The sequence below is a fragment of the Notothenia rossii genome (genome assembly GCF_949606895.1).
Source record: "Notothenia rossii genome assembly, chromosome: 8".
NCBI classification, from domain to species: domain Eukaryota; kingdom Metazoa; phylum Chordata; class Actinopteri; order Perciformes; family Nototheniidae; genus Notothenia; species Notothenia rossii.
The window spans coordinates 79,561,511-79,579,029 of NC_136906.1; the positions used below are offsets into that span (position 1 = coordinate 79,561,511).

The window sequence follows — 17,519 nt, forward strand, 5'->3', positions numbered from 1 at the left end:
TCTCGTCTCTTTCAACCTCAGTCAGAGCGGGAGTTAACAGCTCATCTAGTTGCATCTGTACTGTAGCTAGTAGCCTAGTTTCACCTACCGGGTTGGCAGCTTTGTTTTGAAAGAAAAGTTGTGGCTTATCAGACATTTATGAGAGAAAATCTCTAATGTCCGAGTGCAAGTGAATGCAGCACAAGACGCACGTCTTGTAGCCCCTCCCCCGGCCCTAGCGCAAGCGTGGAAATATGATTGCTGGCGATTTCATTTGAACGGGACGGCGCAAAACGAGAAGCATTCGGACCCAAGTACTGAAGGAATGAGGTATTTGCGGTCTACAATGACAGAGAAGAGACTATCAAGTTTGGCTGTACTCAGCATTGAATCAAAACGCACTAAAGCTGTTGCTCTTAATAAATTTGTGAGGCGTTTTGCTGAACAAGATGGTGATCGCCGCATTCAGCTGTGATAGGCATGTCAACTTGATGCTCTGCTCACGGATGAGCATACAAAACTGTTAAGATGAGGACCTTACGTGTGTAAATATATATTTTTCTTTGTGGGGGTCTGCCCCCAAAAAACAGTTTTAAGTCAGTGTGTAAAACTATACTGCCCAGCCAAAAGAAAGTAACCACTTTGATTTAACTAGGCCAGTAGGTAAGGACATTCCTCAGGATAATAACTGAAGTATAAAATAATGCATGACTGAGGTGATGGAGACCATGTTTGAAGGCAAACAATAAGAGGAAATAACAGGTCAAATCGAGCAAATCCCCCTCTCAGATTCTACAGCAACCAGAAGAACATAAATACTGGCTGGTGATTTGATTCATCAGCTTTGTGATGGAATACAAAATGCACAGTGCATTTCCTTAGCTGTGGATGAGTCCACTGACACCACTGCAGTGTTTCCCACAGATCTGAAATATACTTGGGGGGGAAGGTGCCAGGGGGGGGGCTGCGAGCGGAGCGCGGTGCGGGCGGACCGCGGGGCGGGCTTTGTGACGTGCAACACATGTGACAAACAACAAGTTTTAACAACATGTTTATTCATTAACTTTACATTACTGTATGGCAATATTCATTTTGTACAAAGATGGCACTGTTTGTCAGAGCACTTAATCCGTCTGGGTTTGTTGAAGAACAGCTCCAACGCCTGTGTGTATGGGAACGCCTCTGGTGCTGGTCCACTGACTGCTATCCGCATACATGCAGCCAGGTGCTCCCCTTTCAGTCGGTTTCTCATGTCAGTTTTCACCTGTAAAACAGACAGTTTGTTTTAAATGAACTATACAGAATGACATGCAACAGGGAATGACACTTACCCTGTTCATCGTAGAAAAATCCCTCTCGCAGTTTACACTGGAGACAGGGATGACCAACCCCACTGAAGAGAGAAGGCTGAGGTTTGGGTATATTTCTGCCCATTCGTCCTTCTCACTGGCCAGGAGCTGCATGATCTCAGCTTGTGTCTTGTCCTTCAGAGATTAGCCAAGGCAGGGCAAATGAGTATACAGTATAATTGAAACATTTACAGATGTCAAAACAAGCAATTCTAACCGTCAAGTTCATATTAATTTAAGTATTTACCAACCTTAAATGTTCCTTCAAGAACATGCTGCTTGTAGGAGGTCCACTCTTGGATAACTGTGGCATCCTGCCCTGGGATGAATTTGTTGTTAAGGGTCTGCAACATTGAAATGTTGGTTACATCATTTGAGGTAACTGCCTTTGGACCCAGGACACTGAAGGCCCCCAGCACTTCAATATGCTGGAACCTGCTCTCGATGTTGCTCTCCAGGCTGCAGATGTAAGGTTTGAGGACCTGGAATGATATTATACATTTTTCAGTTCAAGGAAAATAAATATTGGAATGTAAAAGTAAGAAGGGATGTATTTACATCTCTGACAAATCTGGCCCACATATCTTCCCGGGGGCGCTCCAGAATTCCGTGTCCCCTCCTGATCCTCTCCTCCTCTCCGGCAATGCTAAACGCCCCAAGTCCACCTGGGTTGTCCAAGTCTTGGTGTAGGCGAGCAAGGAACGTTCCGGGGAGTGGGGTCTCGCCTGCCTCAAGAATTCTCCTCAGAGTAACAAGTGTGACTGGCACCTAAATGTGGAAAAAGACAACCATATAATAGGATGGATAATGCAAATAACTGGGAGCATCAAATGCATTTCTTTGTAATCTACCTGCTCCTTTATGTGGAGAAAGTTCACATCAGCTCTCTGAAACACCTTGGACAGCATTGCAATGTGGGGCAGCACATCTGCCTGAAGGTAGAGGGCAGCCACAAAGCGTTATGTGGCACAGAAGGTGTATAGACCTTTGGCCACTGGGCACTTCCTTGTGCTCGCTTCTTCCGCCAGAGCAGCCAGCACAGCTGGAAGGTTCCTCTGGAGGTTTTGAACGGCTAGGTGCTGCGATAGCCACCTTGTATCTTTCACCTCCTAACAACAAGTAGAAACACTGGTAAGTAAAATATATGTAAATAATATGACACCACAATAGTATTATGAAAATAGGTGAAAACTCACCTTGACTTTCAAGTCGTTCAGACCAAGAGTGGTAGCGGCAGCACTCAGTGTGGCTGACCTATTTGCACTATTTCTGAAGAATAGGTGCAGTTCCTGCAGGTGGTTCCTGAAGTTTGCCATATACCTGACAGCATTTGAGGCATCTTTGCATGCCAGTGCTAGTCTGTGAGCAGCACACGCTACAGAAACCCGCTTTGGAAAACTGTCTGTGAGCTGCTTTGCCACTCCATTCAGACGGCCTAAGTTTAAGAATTAAATGCAGTGTTGAGGGCGTCATTTTGTTTCCTTTAATAACAGCTGACAATACACATTTCACACAATCCATTAGATTTAACAATAAACTCCATACCCGTCATCACTGCTGCACCGTCTGTCCCGAGTCCGTAGAGCCTGTCTACCGGGAGATCCTTCTTCTGTAGTACACTCTTGATGGCAGCAACAACGCTGTCAGCTTTCCCATCTTCCAGAGTTACCAGGTCAAGGAAGTGGTTGAAAACATAACCCTCTTTATCCAGGTGTCTAAAATAAAAATGTATAGGTTTTCACACATATTAATAAATATTAAGTTTAACTAGGCCTTTATTTAAATGCACATCATTCCTTTAAAAAATACCCCACCTAACATGTAAATCCAGCTGGCGGTTTACAGATACATCTGTGGTTTCATCAACCTCTAGGCTGATTGCTTGAGATGACCTTATCTCTTCCAAAATAGGCGACTCTACTATCTCTGCAAGGATCTCCAGCATTTCATCCACTATTCTGTGTGATTGATAATTGTTTCTTTGATCCACCTGAGAAAAAGAGATCATTTAACATTTAGCTGGTTAAAGTTCTTAGTTTCACAAGCATCATTTTGTACTAGGTTTACCTTCAGCTTTTCAAAGTAATCACAACCCAAAAGCTGAGCTAAACTTAAGAGCTTAGGGTAGTTGGTGTGGTGAGCAATCTCGTTCTTTACTAGCCAGTAAAGACATTTGAATCCACCTATGATGGCCTCATGCTCCATAATAACTGTGGGCTCAAAAGCCTGCATCACTGAGTAGCCTAGACCAAGGGCAAAGACATAATTCATTATATGAGCCAAACATGGTTGATAGGTTGCAGAAATTAGCTTTACATAAAAAAATGATATACCTGATGCAAGTGAGACCTGATGCTTAACACTACATTGATGAGGCTCTGAGGAGATGTGGCGCTCGATATAATCCTTGCGGAAAACAAGAATCCCAACTTCTATGAAAGCCCGTTTTAAGGGGCCTTTCTTTATTGGAGGCTTGTGTTGCCTGCAGATTCGGCAAAACATTCCTTTTTAAAAAGAAAAACGTGTTAATTCTTACAAAAAATAAGTTTTATTACAAATATGAACTTGCAAATGCCATTCATACCATGCTGGGTGAGGTAGAGCCAATTCTTGAACTGTGGCATTTTAAGCCAATCAGGGTTCCATCCTGAGTGGTGATGCTTGGAATCTGAAAATAATGCATTGGTATTACTGCATTTAAATGGTAGAGTTCTCCTTGCTATTATACTGTGTCTGTGTCTGTGTCTGTGTCTGGGATGCTTGGAACTGTGCTGCTTGTTCACCTGCACCTGCTTGTACCACACTGGGACCTGCTGCTGCTTGTACCACACTGGGACCTGCTGCTGCTTGTATCACACTGGGACCTGCACCTGCTTCTACACTGAGACCTGCTGCTGCTTCTACCACACTGGGACCTGCTGCCTCTCCCTCAGTACTCTGACTAGTTGTGCCAGCATCTTCACTGACCAACGGCTAGAATTGAAAACAAGCTTGAATCTAGTTTGGTCTCTGCATTGCAACTCACTGTTGACTGCAATTGTATAATTTCAGGTCAAATGAACCGACATATATCATTATTGAGACTTATGCATTTATTATTGCCATTGCAAGCAAAATGCTAACATTGGCTAAGTTACCTGTGGTCTCTCCTCCTCTCCTCGTCTCTCCTCCTCATCCTCACGCCGTATTCTCTTAAAATATTTTTGAATACTCATATCTAAGGAGTAATGCAGGGGAAATTAACAGTCTAACCTTAGCTAAAGTTAATCTGTGTCCTTCTAACTGGCATAGCCCGAAGAGAAAACGAATTATAATCTTTTTTATATTTAATTTAGCACACGTAACTTGCACGCAGCAAAGTAGGCCTGGTTACGTTAAATACACTCTTAGTTGCCACTAACTTCAAATAATTCGAATCTCCTACCAAAGTCAGAAAACAACAACACAATAAGGAGAAAATAGTTACTTTACCTTAGTGTCCGCGTCTTCTAAATTAACGTCGTCTTCTCCGTTTCTCGTTTCCCTCCACGCGATGGCAGCACGAACAGGAGGTGTCGAGCGAGGGATCATACACTAGTTAATCGATCGCAGAGCGAACAGGGGGGGATTATTGTCCCCTAGTTAATCAACCGCAGAGCGAATAGGCACAGGAGACGTAGAGAGAGGGCTCATTGTCCATTAGTTAATCACTCGCAGATGGCGTCGCTCGCGGACGGATACAAAAAATAAAAAAAGGTCCGAAATATACTTGGGCGGGCCTTAATATACCTGGGCGGCCCGCCCAAGTATTAACATTGTGTGGGAAACACTGCACTGACAATGCTCAGTTGCTGGTGTTTCAGTTTTTATGATGAGGCAAAGGGGGAGTTTGTTGAAGATGTGTTGGGCCTGACGAACCTCAGTGGACACAGAAGGGGGCAAGACATTTATAAAGCAATAATGGGAATGCTGAATGAAAGAGGGTGCAGCTGCCTTTACTCATAACTGTGCAGCTCTTACACTGCGACTAAGGGATCAAGCACAGACACAATAACAATGAAAACTGCTGCATACAGATTATTTTAGTTTTTGCAACTTCGTGTTAAGAATCTTATTGCAATTGTTTAAATGCTTTGAATGACCGTAATAAACGGACCTTTGTCTTATTGAAACATTTCTTTGGATCTTTACGATTTGTATATGAGTACCCCTGGGCTAAAACATTGATTGTTTTAGCCGCAATGCATGTCGGGATAAGGTGTTTATGCGATATGAAATCGGAAAAACATTTTTTTTAACGGCATTATAATACACGGTTTGGCTGCATTAAATATTACATATCTGCCGTAGATATTTATTTATAGAGCCCTGATCAGAAGACCTTTTGACAAACTGTAAGAAATGCCGCCAAAACTGAATATGTGATGTGGATCTATCAAACTATAGATCGTACACATCGACTGGACGTGGATTCTAAGTGTACAATATACACTTCTCGCCAGAAATCGAACCAAAAAGCATTTGAATGGCCAAACTATTCCACAATTTAGGATTTTCCAGAGAGGGTTATTTGTGAAAAAACGTCCCTCCGGAACGTTTCTAATGAACGGGCCGGGAGCATGTTGTTTCTTACGCGACCACTAGAGCACCTCTAACAACATACACTTTAAAACGTGTCTCTGGGTCGTAATAAGGGCATGAACAATCGGCCTATATGGACGTTTTTTGTAGGAGGACATCCTAAATGTATCCAAATATCACAGATTTCGGTGGATCAGTCTTGGGGAATAGGAACAAAAAAGCATGTTCATTTTTGACAATAGGGGGCGCCAAAAACACGACAAATGTATACCTCAAGAACGGATGGACAAAATAAATATATTTTGTCATAGATATACTGGCAGGACGAGTATAAACTGAGATTTAAAGTGTCGCAACCAATGATGAATGTGGGCATGTCCTATTCAGTTTTTTCTCGAAATCGAAGGGTTAAAAACACTTAAGGACACATAACTTTGTGTTGAAATGAATTACGGCCTTTAAACTCGGAACACACGTGACAGACCACAACCTTTTCCAGACAATACAAAAAAATCATACGTTTTTATAAACCAGCTCAGTAGCGCCCCCTATTGTGCGATAGTCACATAGTTTCTCCAAACTGCCCGAATCTTGCCACAGACATTTCTCATGGAATTGCAGACATATTTCAAAATGGCTTCCATTAGCCTTCGTTTGAGCGATCAGAAAGTCGGCCAGTTTGAAGAATCGGCGTTATTCATGCATTTTAAGCTCATTTTTGCAAACACATCCTAGGGAAAAGATCGTAAAAATTCCAGTCCAGGACAAGTTCAGCCCATATCCAATGTCATGCTAAATTGTGAATATAATAGCTGCTAGCTCAATCGGGGTGGACGTAAGCTAACAGAGAATATGCAATTTTTGGCGATTTACATGTCGCAAATGACTCAAACTGCTCACATATAGTTTTCCCCATATTCACGAAACGCTGTATACACATTGCTATTATGATGGCACACATATTTCAAATTGCTTTTCATAAGCCCCGCCCCCCGGAAAAATGGCAATTTCAAAAGATGGCAGTTTTTCATGCATTTTGAGCACATTTTTGCACACTGCTCTTAGGGAAATGATAATAAATAAAAATAATAATAATAAAAATTCCACTCCATGACCAGTTCAGCCCATATCCAATGTGATGCTAAATTGCGAAGGAATAGTTGATCGCTCAAACGAGGAGCTCTTAAGCGAACGGAGAATTTTCCATTTTTACTCGCATATAGTTTTTCCGATATTCACGAAATGCTGTATACAAATTTCTCTTATGATTGCGGACATATTTCAAATTTGCTTTTATTAGTGTGCATTTTTCATGCATTTTAAGCACATTCTTGCAAACTCCTCATAGGGAAATTATGAAAAAGATTCCTATCCAGGAAAAATTCAGCCCATATCCAATGCGATGCTAAATTAAGAAGAAAATAGCTGCTAGCTTAATCGGGGAGGTCGTAAGCTAACGTAGAGTATACCATTTTTTACGATTTACATGTCGCAAATTACTACAAATTGCTCCAAACTATTCGCATACAGTTTTTTCAATATTAACGAAAACCTGTATACATATTGCTCTTATGATTGCGGACATATTTCTAATTTGCTTTTATTAGCCCAGCCCCCCAGGAAGTTGACGATATTGAAGAATGTGCGTTTTTCATGCATTTTAAGAACATTTTTGCAAACTCCTCCTACGGAAATGATCGAAAAAATTCCAATCCACGACAACTTAAGCGCAAAACCAATGTCATGCTACATTGCGAAGGAATAGTCCTTCACTCGAACGGGGAGCTCGTAGGTTAACGGAGAATGTACAATTTTTGACCATTTATATGTTAAGCTACTGAGACCCGCCTGTCTGCCCGGCGCATCAACTCTCACACACACTCCTACACACACACACACCCACACCTACACAATGTACAACACACTCATACACTCGGCAAAACACTCCTACATATTGTACAACAAACACAAACAGCTCCTAAAGCATATCATAAATATCAGGCTACAACCCTTGTATATTGTATTATGTGTAGCACTACACATATGGTTTCATGACAAATATCTACTGTCAATTTGTAAATATCTCCTAAAGCATACAAAAAAAGTGTGAAATGTAGGCCTGTTACATATATTATTGAGCGATATATATTATACACACTGTTCTGCTTTCTGCACTGACCTCAGCAGCTGTTCTCACTGTAAACATCGCCTCACAATGAAAGCAGTTGTATTAAAAAAATAAATAGCCTAACATCCAGGGGAGATGTGATTAGTGAGTAAACAAATGGTAAAGGGCAAAAAGTCTGATGCACATTTGATCATCTTAATAACTTATAATCACAAGGGGAACAGTTTGCAGAGCTGTGCTTCGTTGACATAAGTCCAACCATGCGTCACGCCTCTTTTAAACATCACTGTTGGCTGAAATCTTCTCCGGGGGAATACTTCAGTGTACCCTCGGTTACGGCTCCTCCAGAGAGACTCCTCTTTCCTCTACATCTTTGTACCCTCGGTTACGGCTCCTCCAGAGAGAGTCCTCTCTCCTCTACATCAGTGTACCCTCGGTTATTGCTCCTCCAGAGAGACTCCTCTCTCCTCTACATCAGTGTACCCTCGGTTACAGCCTCCTCGATAATCGATCCTCAACGAGCCTTCCGAGGAATTTGTTTTCCTTCGAGACAGCGCTCCGACTTGTTTCCGGGTCGCTGCCGCTCCCGCTGTGCATAATCTGTGTAATATGTAGCCAATACATTCCACATTGTTGGTAAAATAATATTTTGGCCTGCCCCGAATGTTTTCTCTGTAAGCCCGTACAATTCTACCTCAATAATATAATACATTAACCGTGCTTTAGGTGAACCTCATCATGACACAAGAGAGGACGGCAGAACTGTAATTTCCCGTGTTCAGTGAATGCAACAGAGGCAAGACACCAGACCAATCAGTATGTGTGTGTGTGTGTGTGTGTGTGTGTGTGTGTGTGTGTGTGTGTGTGTGTGTGTGTGTGTGTGTGTGTGTGTGTGTGTGTGTGTAGCGCATTTAGTGAGTGTGTGTGTGTGTGTGAGAGAGAGAGAGAGAGAGAGAGAGAGAGAGAGAGAGAGAGAGAGGAAGAGAGAGAGAGAGGGTGAGAGAGGGACCGGTGCCAGCAGGGGCCGTGTTGTTAGCATCTGGTTAGCTAGCTGCACTAACGGACATAAGGAGCTGTTTGTTCCACAACAAGCTGGAGGAAAGTCCTCTCCTAAAACGGTTTGGTCACAAATTATTCAAAAGATTATTTCCGCGGCACACCTTCATATGATCATTATTGTTATAAAAAAACAAGAGAATAAAGGACAAAACAGTTATGAAATACTATATGGCAGTAAAACAAGAATACAGTTTGAAAGGGGAGTGATTTGTAAAATATCCATAAAGAAAAAGAACATCTGATTACAGTTGTGTTTCATATGGATGTTGAGAGATGTATCCATAGATCTCCTAATGTTGCTCTCAAACTGCACCAGATTGATGCTTTTAACTTCAATATTAAAAACAAATCTTCCCAGGGGAGCATCCCCCCGGACCCCCCAAGAGGAGGTGAAGTCCGCCCCACTCATAAAAAATAGCACTTTACCCCTGCTGCCTATATGCCATGAGCTGATTATCGAGCCTTCATTGTAGCAGTCACGGGTGTACTGTGTGTTTGGGTGTGGGGAGTGTTGCAGTAGAACATTCCACTGTAGCGCCCCTGGTGCTCGCGCTTTTGTGCGTGTTCTCTAGTGCCCGTAATAGTGTTCACTGGAGTCCAGCATCTCAGCACCCCCACTCAAAATACCTTCCTGCGCCTCTGCTGCAGGAGGACCTGGGAGTCTGGGACGCGAAACTTATAGAAATCACTGACGGCTCATTTCGGTGGACCTGTGCGCCTCTGCTTTTGGACATGTTGCTTTATAACTCAACAGTTTACCCATTGTCAATTAAAAAAAGTATTAGCAAGGTTTAAACAACCATACAGTTTACAGATCTAGTTCTGATTCCTTGCAATTACCTTAGATTAATAGAAATACTGGTTAGAACACACTGTACACCAATACACATCTTATCAAGGACTTGGTTAAGGAGGAGGTCAAAATTAGAATCTATCCTTTAATTATATAGCAGATACAAATTATCATTACACCAATGTCTGAATGTGCTCTTTGTCTTCTGTCATTTTGTTTTTGCATAACAGATACATGCGGAATTCCAGCGCATAACAACTATCCCACTTGAAACAGCCTTCATGGCGCAGTTGGACAGCCATCTACCTCAGCTGACATCTGTCTTCCAGAAGAAGGGAGGAGTTGTTGGCCAGAAACTAGCCAAACATCTGGCGATCTTGCAAAAGGTAAATTTGTGTATACACTGTTTTATACAAATTGTCATATACTCTATGGAGTTTTGCCTCCCACAGCCTGGATTACTTGCCAGGTGCAAGAATGCAAGACACATTTCTAAGCAAATCTGATCTTAATAAGGCAATAGTGGCATACTGGTTAGAGAAGCAGGCTTGTTACTGGAAAGGTGAAAATGCAATCCCCAGGTGGGGAAAGTGAAAAAGCAGAACCTGCCTTGAGCAAGCCACTTAATCCTCAGTTGCCAACAGATCAGACTGTGGTTGTACTAGGCAGACTCCAGCTGTGAACTGTGAAGAACAGAGCATTGCTCTTGGTGAAAAGTCCCTGGATGAGTAGAATTTGTAATATATATTGTATATTTAGGTTACTACAGGTTGTAAATCTTCAACAATTTATAGACAATTTTGTTATTATTGATGTATTTAGAAATATTTTAATAATTGTAATTTTTTTTACACAGGCAACAAGTGATGTTAACCTTAAAAGGGAAGCAATCCTCAAGCAATTTGCATCCACCTTGGTGAGGACGATGGACATCTCATTCGGGAGTATATGGTAAGTCACTGTAATTGCATTTGTCAGTCACATGTAGTGTTTTAAGATCCTAGTGTCAGGCATCAATTTTAGATAATTATGTTTTACCTTATAAGGAGCATGAAGGTTGAGAATATGTATATGAATGTTGATATTCATCAACAGCTTGGTTCTTTATACGATGAGGTTGGCTTTATTCATTATTTTTCTTATTGTCCAATGGAAAGACCATAATCAACAATGTCTTAGTCCATCTGTCAATCCTCTCTGACTTCTGACACTCAGCACCAAGCTTATTGGTTCCTACGTAAATCTTTAAAAACACCTCACACATATTTAGTTTGATTCAGAAATATATACAATATGACCAGCTTTGTTTTAAGGCAGCGGTTTTCAAAGTGTGAGGCGCACCTCCCTTGGGGGGCGCCAGAGAGCTTCAGGGGAGGCGCAGCGTGAGACACAAAAGAACGAGAAAAATACGAGTAAAGTGACACTTGCCCTCTTGTGGCTGTCTGTGGAGACCGAGTTCCCCCACCTCGCCAAAAGGCTGTAAAAGTGCTCATTCCCTTCACCTCCCCCTACCTGTGTGAGTGCAGGTTTTCCGCATTGACTTTGATCAAAAGCAAGTACCGGTCAAGGCTGCAGCCAGAGGATGATCTGCGTTTTTTCCTGTGTGCATCAAAGACGCAGACTCATTGTTCCCACTAAAGTAGGGGTGAGTGTAATAAGGAGGCAAAGTTGACGTTCAGTGTGTTGCCGGGAGCATATAAGGATTTATCCACCATGTTGAAAATGTTTTAAAAAATATGTCTTGAGAACACGGCGTGCGGAAATATACGGGTCGTGCTGCAGCTAGATGTGCCTGTCCTCTGTAAGAAGGTGTCGGCGACTGACATGCAAGGAAGAACGGCTGTCCACAGGCTGTTCCAACTTTAACAACTCTATTAACTTCCAGGGTAGTGTTTTGAACATGCAATTGTAATTGGGTGTGTGGTATATTTTCATGCACGGACACGCATGTTCCACAACACACAAACTGAACAACACTCAATTTTCCGATCGCTACCAGCGTCCTTGCGATCTTGTTATAATAACAAGTGCACGTTACTGATGCAATATGGTTGAGACCATTCGGGCTTATTCTAGAGGGGTGCAAGGAATAGTCCAAGTAGTGGGGGAGTTTTATACAATATGTTTAAAACATAAAAATAAAAAGGTTTAAAAAAGTTATTGTTTAATGTTTTAAGGAGGTGACGCTACTCAGCCAATCAAATCGGTGCAGTCAGCACGATAGATTCAAACACACACACACAGAGACGAGACAAGAGGAGAGAAACAGTCGGAGTAATTTCAAATGGCGGAAGGTAGACAGCGAAAACAGAGCATTTAATTACATTTTCTCTTACTGGACCTCTTTGAAATGCAATTGAATACCCCTGCATTATAGCAACAATAATAATAATAATAATAATAATAACAGCAATAATAATTGGGAGGGGGGGCGCGGCTGTTCTTATGTTCTCTGAGGGGAGGCTCACCTACCCACACTTTGGAAACCCCTGTTTTAAGGGATTAATAAGTATGTGAGCAATATCACAAAAAATGTATACGATAAAGTATGTCATTAAAATTACATATATTGAATAAATTCATGTTTTTTCTTTAAATATACAGGACATCGAAGGAGATGACGTCATCAGAGACCTGCAGAAATCTACCATGGACATATATGTCATCAACAAGGAGAGTGGAGAACCTGGACATTATGACGACGTTGGGATTTTTGTTGAAGGACTAATCATTCTGGACAACATTGGATCTGTAGCTCGAGCTTGTGCCATCATGCTGGGAGTCATCTATACACTGAACATGGCTTACCCCAAAGAGCTAAGGTACTACAATGAATTCATTCAGAAAGTGCTCCTCCAAATGGAGGGTGAAAGGCTTCCCCCCAAAGTCCTTGGACTGAAGAACATGCCGGACTGTAGGATTTCTTCAGCCGCTCGTGAACCGATGCCATTTAAAAAAAAATAAAAAAAAAACACCAGTCAAACCTCAGAGGTTGGGAGAAGAATGTGGAAACGTTGATGGACTTGGAAGACATGTTTCATGTATTAATGTGAGGAAGGTTACATCCTCCTCAGCTGTTTAAGTCACATGCTTCATGTTACGTCAGGATTTATTCGCTAAGTCTGTTTCCACTGCACTTTGCTGTCATGGCCTCCACCTCTGCCTAGTCTGATTTCTCACATTCACTGTGACATATAGGCTACAGTATGTATGAATCAGAATCGGTATGCACACCAGATTGGAGGCAGCAGCTTGTCCATTCGAAGGGTTGGAATTCAAACGGATGTAGTATTTTTTTGAATTTGTATTGTGCTAAAATGCATTGTTCTTTTATAGTGGAAATGGAATGTTGGCGATTTGCCAAAGCTGTTCAAATTATCAATAAATGCATTTTTTATATATATATACAGTATATATATTAGGGTGCATCAAAAAAATCATTTTTAACCTGCTGATCTGTTAAGGGGATAAAAATGTTCCAATTCATGTTGTAATAACGTATGCAAAATATTTTTACAATATGAGGTGATTTAGAGGTGCAACGGCCATCATCTTTTATGGCAAAAGGGGGTAACCAGCATATATATGCATGTGTTTACCTTTTGTTTATTTTTTATCTATTTTTTATTACCAACACATTGTGCATAATGCACTCTAGCTACAACTTCCATTTCAACATTCAACATAATGTTTATTTGGTAGCCATGCTAACCTGAGAGGATCGAGGACAATGCTAATGCTAATGAAGCACAATTCTGTGAGGCAAAAAGACTCCACCCTTGATCTGAAGACATTTGAGGTAATCTACTCTTTATTCTTTGTGTTGGTGTACTTTTATTGAGGATCATTGCCATATGAGTTGTACTTTGGTATATTTAATGAGTAAAATAAAAATGTCTATCAGTTTTATGTAATTTTGTGTTAATTACATGCAGCTAGCTACTGTTTGCTAGTCATCCTGCTAACATTAGTTATTTGTCTAAGGTTCGCCTGTGTGCATGTCTTATTATAAGTGAGCATGTAGTGGGCTTGCAGATCTGCTATTTTTGGCAAGTTTCCCCTCTGAATGGATGCTAAGGTTCAAGTGGATAATGCATGCTAAGGTATTTTTTTTAATTTTATTTACTAAGGTATATTTGTAACACTATCCTTATTCATCATTTGACTGTAGAAAACAAAAGACTAATACATTATTTTGTGTTAAACCACTTTATATTTTCAGGCAATCTAGACCACTACCTGCCCCAGTATCCGGCTCTCATAAGATGCTGCCCTCGCCCGTAGGCTCACGCCAGAGGAGCCCTAGCCTGGTCTTCGGTCTGGGTGCCAGCATCACCAATGCGGATGGCATGATTACTGGGGCCAAACTGCCAAGTGGTCGTCAGATCTTGCGGTGCATGCTGTACAACTGTGATGTGCAACTACATGACAAGCGACCCGGTATGAATGGAGCCTTGTCACGCTTCATGGCAGCCAAAGTAGTCCTGGAGCAGGTGCGGCCATTTTACGCCAAGGCCAATATCCCAATGGTGAGCGATCGGGGTGCGTGCAACAAGATGGTGGAGCTAGTTGACGTCAACAACAAGCTGCGGCACATTCCACAGTCCAGGCGCTCCAGTAAGGCTACAGCTCGACAGGTGGATGCAATGGAGCGCAGGCTAGATTCAACATTCCCACTGTGGTCTCCAAACGCAGAGGAGAAGATCCGCAATCCAGAGGACATTGCTTTCCTGGCTAGCATGAAGGGAGACAGAGTGGCCACATTTGGCGCATTCGACGCCAAGTTGCAATCCAAGGTAAAGCGGCGACAGAAGCGTGAAGCTGGGGCAGCTGCCCGGCAGTCACACTTTACCAGTGAGCAGCAGGAAATGAAAGTGAAGTCCAGAATGGCGATGTTGGAGAGCGAAAGTGATGAGGATAGCGTTACAGATGAAATAGCCACTCTACCGGCTGAGAACACACCCCCTTGCAAGCATAAGAAGACTGGCACCACAGCCTTCATTCCACCCGACATCCTCAGCCGGCCAAGTCTCGTGTCACTGGCTACACGGTTGAAGATCACACCGATGCAGCAGGCTGCCTTCACGCACGGCTTGATCACAGAGTCGGGCGGCAATTGTGCAAATATTTCAGCATCCTACGCGACAGCAGATCGATCACGCCGCCAAGTGCTGGAGGTTGTCAATAAAGAACACCAGAAGCAGTGGACACCATCTCCCATGTGCACCCTGCACTGGGACAGCAAGTTGACACCGACGCTCAGCAATGTGCGCCAGTTGGAGGAGCGTTTGACAGTGGTGGTTGGAGATGCGGAGCAGCTCAAACTGCTTGGTGTGCCAGCATATACAAAGGGGAAAGACGAGGCGTGCGGCGAGATCATCGCCCGCCTGACATGCAAGCTACTGCAGGACTGGTGCTGTGCCGACCAGGTTGTCAACATGGCATTTGACACCACTGCATCAAACACAGGTCATCTCACAGCAGCCTGCATTGCCATCCAGGTCTCACTTGATAGACCACTGCTTTGGTCCGGGTGCCGGCATCACATTGGTGAGGTGCTCCTCAGCCACATCTTCACTAACCTCAAGGTGGAGGCATCACGCTCACCAGAGGTTACCTTGTTTAAGCGTCTGCAGGACAACTGGAACTTGTTGCCGCACAAATACAGTGGCCCATTGTCCCGCTACATTACTGCCAACGCCGAACAACCGTTCCTGGGCAAGTTACGTGCTGAACTCACTGTGTCTGCTGCAGCAGTGATAGACTACAAGCGAGGCGACTACCATGAGTTTGTGCAGCTGTGCCTTGTCTATCTGGGTGCAGATGATGCAGCACAGACTCCAGTTAACTTCCAACGGCCGGGAGCTCTGCACAAGGCACGCTGGATGGCCAAGCTCCTCTACACTCTCAAGCTGGCTTTGATGGAGCAGCATATCGCCTTGCTTCCCCAGGGCACCATCACCACACGGCAGCAGGTGCCGAAGATTCGGGCGTTTGCCAACTTCATTACGCACATCTACGCAACATGGTGGCTGACCTGTGACACAGCCGTAGATGCCGCATGGAATGACCTCAAACTCTACCACAACCTGTACACTTACAAGTCTGTTGACGAGGGCATTGCAACCTCGGCCATGAAAGCACTGGAGAGGCACCTCTGGTACCTGACCGGTGAGATGCTGCCCCTGGCACTCTTCAGCAACAAGGTGCCAGCTGATGAGCGGCGTGCACTTGCGGATGCCATCTTGGAGCACAAGCCAGATGATCTTCCCATGCGAGCCCCACAGCAGCGCTTTGGCACTGGTTTCGGCAAGCCAAAGTTTCCAGTCCTCTCGCCGACCACCAGGTTGGCCGACCTCGCCAACCCAGACTGCTGGTTTGGAATGCACCAGCTGCACATCGATCCAGCATTTCTCTCACTCACTGTAGAGCAGACGTGTCAAACTCAAGGCCCGCGGGCCAAATGTGGCCCGCCACGTCATTTTATGTGGCCCGCGAGAGCTTAATTACATTACATTGCATTTTTTTTTTTTTTTTTTAATTTTTCTTAATTTTTTTTTTTTTCTTAATAGGTCTGATTGTCTACAAATAAATAAGTCAAATGCGTGCCGTGACCAAAAACTACATTTCCCACAATACATGCCGATTATGTTACCCGCGAAGTGACGGCATCCCGCCACTAGATTGCAGTGTTTCCACATCGATGCGATTTTCCCAACAAGTGGAATTGAGAAATACAAATAATGATCCCAAAATGTCCAGGAAGAGAAAAATTGATGCAGATGGAAGGGTGTTTCAAGAAAGATGGGAAGGCGAATACATGTTTGTGCTTCAAGGAGAAAAACCGGTATGTCTTTTGTGTTATGAGGCGGTGGCGGTTGTCAAAGAGTACAATCTACGTCGGCATTTTGAGACCAAACACGGAGGTAAGTATGCCAAATTTAGCCATCAAGAAAAACAACAAATTGCCCAAGAATTAAAAGGCAAACTGCGATCGCAGCAGAATGTGTTCGCGAAAGCCACAACCAAAAACAACGCGGCAGTGAAAGCTAGCTTTGTTGTGGCTGAAGAAATCGCCCGTGCTTCAAAGTCTTTATCAGAGGGAGCGTTTTTGAAGCAGTGCATGCTGAAGGTCTGTGAGCAGGTGTGTCCCGACCAGATACAGACTTTTAAAAATGTCAGTTTATCAAGAAACACCATCGCGGACCGAGTTAAGGAACTAGCAGGAAACCTGGCAACACAGCTGGCCGAAGAGACACGCAGCTACATAGCTTTTTCATTAGCTGTTGATGAAAGCACAGACAAGACGGATACAGCGCAGCTATCTATTTTTATTAGAGGCGTGAAGTCAGACCTCTCTGTCACTGAGGAGCTGTTGGATGTGGCTGCCATGCATGGGACCACAACGGGACGGGACATTTTTGATGCGGTGGAGAAGTCCGTCAGTAAAAACGCATTGCCCTGGGAAAACTTGGTGGGATTAACTACAGACGGTGCACCTGCAATGTGTGGAAGAAAAGTGGGCTTGGTTGGACTAATGAAGGAGAAAATGCAAGAAAGTAACTGTCACACGCCTCTGATAACGTATCATTGCATTATCCATCAAGAAGCTTTGTGCGGGAAGGTGCTGGGGATGGATGATATAGTGACC

General features: G+C 43.3%; 2 protein-coding genes and 1 long non-coding RNA gene across 6 annotated transcripts in view; 1 reads left to right on the forward strand and 2 right to left on the reverse strand.

Moving 5' to 3' along the window:
- Positions 1-17,519, reverse strand: part of LOC307014982 (uncharacterized protein) — a 77,904-nt gene that overhangs the window by 36,273 nt on the left and 24,112 nt on the right. The gene's annotated exons all lie outside the window — the stretch shown is intronic.
- On the reverse strand, positions 1,962-8,911 carry LOC307014979 (zinc finger protein 862-like). 3 transcript variants are annotated; one of them, XM_079643274.1, is made up of 9 exons: positions 4,800-8,911; positions 3,913-4,545; positions 3,662-3,832; positions 3,396-3,571; positions 3,143-3,318; positions 2,874-3,043; positions 2,525-2,763; positions 2,180-2,437; positions 1,962-2,096 (listed from the first exon to the last, which is right to left on the reverse strand). In XM_079643274.1, the coding sequence occupies exons 2-8, from the start codon at positions 3,950-3,952 to the stop codon at positions 2,288-2,290; spliced, it is 1,122 nt and encodes a 373-aa protein (XP_079499400.1). In that variant the 5' UTR covers positions 3,953-4,545; positions 4,800-8,911; the 3' UTR covers positions 1,962-2,096; positions 2,180-2,287. The 3 variants fall into 3 exon arrangements, with proteins under 3 accessions (XP_079499400.1, XP_079499398.1, XP_079499399.1); XM_079643272.1 differs by having other exon boundaries at positions 3,396-3,832; positions 4,800-8,908; XM_079643273.1 differs by lacking the exon at positions 1,962-2,096 and having other exon boundaries at positions 2,136-2,437; positions 3,396-3,832; positions 4,800-8,908.
- LOC307014986 lies at positions 2,360-13,271 on the forward strand. 2 transcript variants are annotated; one of them, XR_013801378.1, is made up of 4 exons: positions 2,360-2,459; positions 10,099-10,254; positions 10,725-10,819; positions 12,473-13,271. It is a non-coding gene; the product is annotated as an uncharacterized lncRNA (long non-coding RNA). The 2 variants fall into 2 exon arrangements; XR_013801379.1 differs by lacking the exon at positions 2,360-2,459 and having other exon boundaries at positions 8,957-10,254.

Coding starts and splice junctions, on each gene's coding strand:
- LOC307014979 (XM_079643272.1), bottom strand. CDS start 3,952: ATGCCACAGTTCAAGAATTGGCTCTACCTCACCCAGCATG. Junction 3,833..3,912: donor GCTCTACCTCACCCAGCATG/GTATGAATGGCA, acceptor CTTTTTAAAAAG/GAATGTTTTGCCGAATCTGC. Junction 2,764..2,873: donor CGGTGCAGCAGTGATGACGG/GTATGGAGTTTA, acceptor TCTTAAACTTAG/GCCGTCTGAATGGAGTGGCA.